The following is a 7,779-nucleotide window of genomic DNA, read 5'->3' on the forward strand; positions in this document are numbered from 1 at the left end:
ACGAAAGAAAAAACTGCCAACCAGAAACAAGAAAGTAGAGACATACGTTACCGTACCCAACAAACTTACCGAACGAGCTACCACCGGAAACGGACGGACGAGCCCCCAATTCATGTTACGCCCGGCCTAGGGGAAACCCGGGCGCAACATAAAAGGATGGCTCCCCTCTTTCCCCGCTCCCAAACACAACCAGCAAACACGTAGTTTGAGCCCCAAACAGTTTATTGTTTCAGGGAGAACAGACGTCAGGGTGGGTAAAAGGCCAAAATAACAACCCAAAAGAAAACTAACACAGATTCCCTAATCTTACCTGCTTAAAGAAAAGAAACAAAATGACATGAGGCTTACCTACACTCCTAACCAAGGAAACACAGGAGAAAAAGGATCTCAAACAAAAAAGGCCACCCACCCCTACAACTCCCAGGGCTGTAACAAAGCAATGAACAGAACTAACACAGAGAACTAAGATGCTGGCAGGTTGGAGGCTGGCAAAGAAAGGAGGCGATCTCTTGACAGGTGGCAGCAGCTTTATACTTTGGTGTCTCAGCAGGAACCAATCACCGGCCAGGACACACCTACACAATCACACAGCACAACCAATCATAGCACACCACCTGCTGCTCATCAGACACACATGAGAGAGGGAGAGAAAGCACAGAGCAGAAGAACACAACAGTACATGGAAAACCACACATATGACCAAGGGTCATAACACATACGTACAACGTAAACACCATTTAGTGTCTCCTTCAATTCAGCCAGCAGAGGCACTGATTTGATGTTGTCAAGCGCTGACAGCTCCAGTCTGTGAGCCACACATCAGATTGGTACAAGTGAAGGACACAGTTGTTTCAGCTTGGCTGCCACTCCATTGTGAACTCCCATCATCACAGATGCGCCATCACAGCCGATGCCAACCATCCGGGATTTCAAGTCTTGCTCCGTCAGGCCCACATTCCTCAAACCAACAAGTGTGGCGTCAATGATGCCTTGGCTGTGGGCATGCTCCAATGAAACAATGTCCACAAAATGATTGACGGGTTTGCCATCTTCCACAGACAGTATGTCATGTAGACCATCTCCAGACACTGGAATCGGACATGACAGAGAAGAAGCGTGTGTTTTTTAGTTTCTCCACCAGGTCATCCTTCATAGATTGACCTATGGCCTATCGGCCCCGGGACGACGGGAGGTCCTTAAGCTCGAGCCCTGATCACATGATTCACCAGAGAAGACAGGACAACAAACACCTCATTGCTGGACAAGAGAGCAGTGGCATGGCTGGAAGGACAGGAACCCCTTGGCTGTACACAAAGAATGGTAAAATGGGATGCAGCTCATGCAGAGATGCAAAGACTTTGTTACTGTCCGACCTGGAATGCACTTTCTGATGAATGGATCAATGGAGTAGTGGGCGGTAGTTGTAAAAAGACACTGGCAAAGAAACTTTACAAACACAGAAATAGTGCATCACATCAGAGGGCTACTGAAATAGCCAGCCAGAAACAGAAACGCTGCCCAAAAAAGTGATGGAAATGAATGCAAGTTTAATCCAGGAAACAGCAACCTCATTCAGAACTGCATATGCAATTGCAAAAGAAAGACTGGCATTTAGAAAGATGCAAGAACTGCAAGAACTGAATGGAACTGTAGTGGGAAATGTGCACCGCTCAGACCACTCCTGTGCTGAAACTTTGGACCACATAGCAAATAAAATGAAGAAAAAAGTGGTGTCAAATATAAAAGAAAAGAACTCCCGCATTAGCTTAACAATTGATGAGAGCAGTGTTTGGTCTAGCATACATGATCATATTCCTCGGATGCGATGTAACTGGAGATGGTGACATTTTTATAGATCTGGTTGAATTGAAAGAGGGCACTGATGCTAATTCCATTTATAATGCATTTAGAAGAAGTTTACAGGAAGCTGGCTTCGATGATGATTTTTTTGCACAGAAATCTCATTAGCATTGCAGCTGATGGAGCTTCAGTTTTGACGGGCTACAAAAATGGAGTCATCGCTAAACTAAAACGTGACTTTCCCAACGTAAAATACATTCACTGCTTAGCTCACCGATTGGAGTTAGCTGTACATGACTCATTGAAATCTGTGTCTGGCTGCAATCATTTCGAAATGTTCATCTCAAATCTATACAGCTTGTTTCATCAGTCCCATAAAAACTGCACGGTTGTTAGAAGCAGCAAATGACCCAAACATTCAAATTCTGAAGATTGACCAGGTCTTCACCATAAGATGGGTTGCCAGTAGTTAGCAGTGTGGAAGAGTTTCCCTGCTCTGGCAAAACATTTTAAAACTGAAAGTGAGGACCAATCTCATTCTGACAGTGTCAGGAAGAAGTACACTGGGCTGTTGAAGTACCTCACCAATGCAAGTTTTTTGTGTGATTTGGCTTGCATGAAAGATGTTTTAAAGGAACTGCCCGCCTGCCAAGTCACAACCTTGTTCAGTTACTGAGGCCACGTGAGTCCAGCTGGCCACAAACGCGTGAAGAGCTTGTCTTGTTTGGTGAAACTGAGGTGCACAAGATGGCCAAACTCCTTGGTGAACCAACCAGAGAAGCAATCGAGGACTTCAGAGAGTTTAAACTACAAGGGACACAGTAGGGAGAGACTCTGAAGAGACTTCTGATTGCCAGTAAGACCTACTTGGCTACCTCTGCCGAATGTGAGAGGGAATTTTCGGCAGTTAATGACACGGACAGGAAATCTCGCAACAGGCTCTGTGCAAAACGTCTGTCCTGTCTTCTTTTTGTGAACATCAATGGACCACCTTTGGAGATCTTTGACCCTACTCCATTTGTGACGTCCTGGGTGAAAGCTGGCCATCGTCTTTCAACATTGTGGGTGACAGGGAGGAAAGCCCAGGAGAGTCAACCCAAACCTCTGTGGTCAATTTTTTAAAGTAAGACTAAATTGATAGAATCTTTTGCATTAGGCTACTTTGAAAACTGAAACATTAGCCTAGCTACTACTTAAAGGTATCGACCACCCAAAAATCTAACTTTGTTAGCTGTTTTCTTACCTTGAAAATAGTCTATTAGAAAAAATAAATCCATATTCTACAGGATCTTTTCCATAGGAACCATATGTTTCTCACTTCTGAATGAATGGAAAGATGGGAGTCACTCTAGCTTAGGCTTTTGAGCCTATAGACTGAGTCCTATCTTATCCATTCATTTTGGTATTGGGACCAGTACAGGATCTACAATGAGGAATGTTGATTTATTTTTTCTATTAGACTATTTTCAAAGTAAGAAAACAGCTGACAAATTTAGATTATTGGGTGGTCTATGCCTTTAATGTTAGTCAGACACAGGCCTAGATGCTGTATGGTAGTAACACATCTGCCCACCTCTTTGGCATGTTGATAGTGTCTTTGGTTCTGGTACAGCATTGTATAGGTCTGTGGTTGAGTGGAAATGATGGTCTGCTGTTGTGTGTGTGTGTGTGTGTGTGGGTCTGACTTGCTGGCAGTTTTGCTCTAGAATACTTTGTTGGTGACCCCTGACTACAAAAGTTGTTGTGTGGTACGTGCTCCATGAGCTGGTGTAATGGATTTGATTTATCATCATCTACAGACTGCAGACATTACGTTAAACAAGCGAGATACTGTAAGGATTGTAAGACTTCAGTTCACTGAAGCACGCGCCTGCGCTGTAAAGGGTTCTCTTTACGCCCTGGAGAAAAAGTTGACCCCCCCGATTGTCATTGTATAATTCGCACTGTGGAGGAACGTATATCTGTTCTCCTGTTATTGTACCAGAGTAACCATCACCATAGCAGTACAGACTCCAGGACTTTTCATTCCCTCCAAGCCCGCAGTCTTCACCCTCTCCTCTCCTGATTCCTCTGTAAGTCACTCCTATATAAACCCCTCTTTCCCACTCAACCTCCCAGTAACAGCGACCAGTCAGACCATTTGTACACAGCAGCTGATGCCAGAAGTCAAATCTCTCTGGGTGATCAGGATATGGCTGCTTCTCTCTCACCTCTCACCTTTCTGTTGTCTTCAAACAGGAAAAGGTTTCTGTGTGCTGTGTTTGGGTCCAGTGTGAGTTCACAGGCATCTGATGGAGAGAACAAGACATAATACAGCAGCAGTTTCTGATCTAATAGACCTGTTGTATTTATTTATTTATTACAGCTTGGCTGTTAAATTGCTAAACAGTTTCAAAATAATGCATCAGCCATCATCTTTTCTCACAGTAAGATTTAAAAGAATGGCTGTCACATACTGCTGTGTAAATGGGGTTTCATTAGTTGATTGTGTGCTGCTCTGTTTTCATGATTCAAGCTAAACACACGCTTGCACTTCCTCAGACCTGGTTTCAACCTCTGCACTCCACCATGGTCCACACTGGGCGAGTGAACACACAAGAGTCACAAGAGCATATTCTCTTTGATGATGGAAACATGGAAATTGAATAACCTTCCCTATGAATGATTTTCAAAGATTGTCATAACTGCTGCTAGACATTAATCAATATTCCTCAGCTTCTCAGTGTGACAGAGAAAATGTGTGTGACTCTCAGCCTTCTAGCAGACATTGCCTCTCCATACCTGAGAGAGTCTCCAACATTTAATGTATTTACCTACAAAGGTACCTATTACCTACAAAGATTTATTGGAGGCTTTGACCACTGGCAGCAGCTTCAGAAGAGCCTCCTCTGAAGCAGAGTATTTATTCAGGTCAAACACATCCGGCTTCACTTCTGATGACAGTAAGATGAAGACCAGAGCCGACCACTGAGCAGGGGAGAGTTTGGCTGTGGAGAGACTTCCTGAACTCAGGTACTGTTGGATCTCCTCCACTAGAGAACGGTCATTCAGCTCATTCAGACAGTGGAACAGATCTCTGGAGATGGATTCTCCCTGATCTTCTTCATGATGTACTGCACTGTTTTCTGATTGGTCTGTGAGCTGTCTTTTTCAGCAGACCTCGTAGGAGAGTCTGATTGGTCTGCAGTGAAAGACCCAGGAGGAAGCGGAGGAACAAGTCCAGGTGTCCATTTGGACTCTGTAAGGCTTTGTCCACAGCACACTCGTAGAGGTATGCTACTGTCGATTTGACTCTGAATAGTGTAAACAACCTGGAGGCTTCTGACAGCAGATTGACACCAGAGTCGATGAATGAGACGATGACATAAACAGCAGCCAGAAACTCCTGAATGCTCAGATGGACAAAGCAGAAGACCTTGTCCTGGTACATCCCACACTCCTCTTTAAAGATCTGTGTGAACACTCCTGAGTACACTGAGGCTGCTCTGATATCAATGCCACACTCTGTCAGGTCTGCTTCATAGAAGATCAGGTTGCCTTTCTCCAGCTGCTCAAAAGCCAGTTTTCCCAGAGAGAGAATCATCTTCTTGCTCTCTGTATTCCAGTGTGGATCTGTCTCATCTCTCCTATGATACTTGACGTTCACCTGTTTGGACTGAACCACCAGGAAGTGGATGTACATCTCAGTCAGGGTCTTGGGCAGGTCTTCTCTCTCACTGGTTTTCAACAGATCCTCCAGAACTCCAGCAGTGATCCAGCAGAAGACTGGGATGTGGCACATGATGTGGAGGCTTCGTGAAGTCTTGATGTGGGAGATGATTCTGCTGGCCTGCTCCTCATCTCTGAATCTCTTCATGAAGTACTCCTCCTTCTGTGGGTCAGTGAACCCTCTCACCTCTGTCACCATGTCAACAAACTCTCCAGGGATCTGATTGGCTGCTGCAGGTCGTGTGGTTATCCAGAGGCGAGCAGAGGGAAGCAGTTTCCCCTTGATGAGGTTTGTCAGCAGCACATCTACTGAGGTTGACTCTGTAACATCAGTCAGGATCTCGTTGTTGTGGAAGTCTAGTGGAAGTCGACACTCATCCAGACCGTCAAAGATGAACACAACCTGGAACTTGTCAAACCTGCAGATTTCTGCTTCTTTGGTCTCAGTAAAGAAGTGATGAAGAAGTTTAACCAAGCTGTACTTTTTCCCTTTCAGCAGATTCAGCTCTCTGAAAGTAAATGGAAATGTGAACTGTATATCCTGGCTGGCTTTGTCTTCAGCCCAGTCCAGAGTGAACTTCTGTGTTAAGACTGTTTTCCCAATGCCAGCCACTCCCTTTGTCATCAATAGTCTGGTTGATTCATCTTCTCCAGGTACGAGTTAAAAGATATCTTCACTTTTGATTGTGTTTTCTGGTCTCACTGATGTCCTGGATGCAGTTTCAATCTGTCTGACTTCATGTTCATTGTCGGCCTCTCCAGTCTCTTCCTCTGTGATGTAGAGCTCTGTGTAGATCTCGTTCAGAAGTGTCGACTTTCCTGATTTTGTGATTCTCTCAAACAAACGCTGAAACTTCTTCTTCGGGTTGGATTTGAGTCTACGCTGGCACTCTGCAAGAGTCTCTGAATGAATAAACAAAAGATGACATCAGTGAGAGGATGTTATAGTAAATATGAGTAATGCAAACACTTCCTGATTCCTTAAAGACACCTTCACACTGCTCTCTGCTGATAATTCCCACAAAGCTCAGCTCAAGCAGGTAGCTGCAGTCATTCTCACTTTCTGCTTTTTATTGTGGTTCTGTACAGTATGTAAACAACTCTGGAGAAAACTTTTCAGACAATACACATGCATTAGTAAAGATTGTATAAAAACCCTGATACTCTTAAGGACCTTCATCACTGGGATTTTGGATAAAGTGGTGACATAACATGTACAAGGCTGTCTCATACTTGTCTTAAGGAAGGCACTGTCAGCTATTATTGTTATATTGTGCACAACTATGACCAGCCTTTGAGAAAGATACTTAATCCCAACCTGCTGCAGGGGCTTCGAACTACCTGGCACACTCTGCACCCCAACTATGTAGAACTGAAATGAAAAACTGAAATGAGAATTTCCCCACTGGTGGATCAGTAAAGTGTATTAAAATGTCCAAATATTAGATAATTGCAAACTTACAATGAACACAATCCCTAAAAAGGCAGAAAATACATATAAAAATGACAAATCTTGTAATCCACAGCCGAAGTTTGGAGGGGAGCAGGGGGGGCACTATATATTAATATGGTGTGATTCTCTTGCTGAAAGTGTTTCAGGAAGAGAATCACAATCTGTTTAAAAAAAAAAACAATAACACAAAACTTCAGCTCTTCAGTGCTGCCCCTGCTCCCCCCCAAACTCCGCCTATGTTAAAGCAGTCCAAAAAAAGCATGCCCCTGACCACTTTCCATTTTTTGTTTCCCACTGAAGTAGATTGCCATTTTTTCAAAAAGTAAATCAAAACGGCCTTTGTTCTTCTTTGTTTCACGTGTGAAAAACCAAAGATAAATATCTGTTTACTGAAACTCTCCAAAGGCCAAAACATGATAACAGTGTTCCCAGTGCTCCAAATAAGGCCAATAACTAGGACATTGGAAAAAAACTGTGAAATATAGTCTGTCTCAGTGACTGGAAAGGACAATAATTGCCTGAGAGAGAGAGAGAGAGAGAGATCCCTGCCTCTAATGGTGCTAGAAACTCACGACTGAAACAGTGCAGGAATATTACCAGAATATTGCAGTTATTATTCGTCTCACCTTCCCGGCTGCCCAGTGCGCTCAGCAGACCTCTCTCCCTTCACCCAGCTCAGTGTAGGTGAATTAAACAGACTGTCAGACATGCAGACAGCCTTTCAATAAATTCCTGGGAAATTCACTTGTTGGCAGCTCAGGTTTTCCCTCAGGACCAAGACGGATGATTGGATGATCCAATTCAATTCAGTTCAATAC

The 7,779-nt window shown here is 43.9% G+C and overlaps 1 protein-coding gene across 1 annotated transcript; it reads left to right on the forward strand.

The window, feature by feature from the left end:
- Nucleotides 1-1,163: 1,163 nt before the first annotated feature.
- Nucleotides 1,164-2,476, forward strand: LOC139646878 (E3 SUMO-protein ligase KIAA1586-like). The gene is given in 7 exon segments (XM_071522658.1): nucleotides 1,164-1,378; nucleotides 1,380-1,510; nucleotides 1,513-1,786; nucleotides 1,788-1,944; nucleotides 1,946-2,182; nucleotides 2,184-2,268; nucleotides 2,271-2,476. Coding segments are annotated over 7 exon segments (1,305 nt in total).
- The last annotated feature ends 5,303 nt before the right edge of the window (nucleotides 2,477-7,779 follow it).

The sequence above is a fragment of the Centroberyx affinis genome, unplaced genomic scaffold (genome assembly GCF_046629955.1).
Source record: "Centroberyx affinis isolate AG114_WGS23_722 - 3 ecotype Tasmania unplaced genomic scaffold, CSIRO-AGI_Caff_v1 ptg000098l_1, whole genome shotgun sequence".
Lineage (NCBI taxonomy): Eukaryota > Metazoa > Chordata > Actinopteri > Beryciformes > Berycidae > Centroberyx > Centroberyx affinis.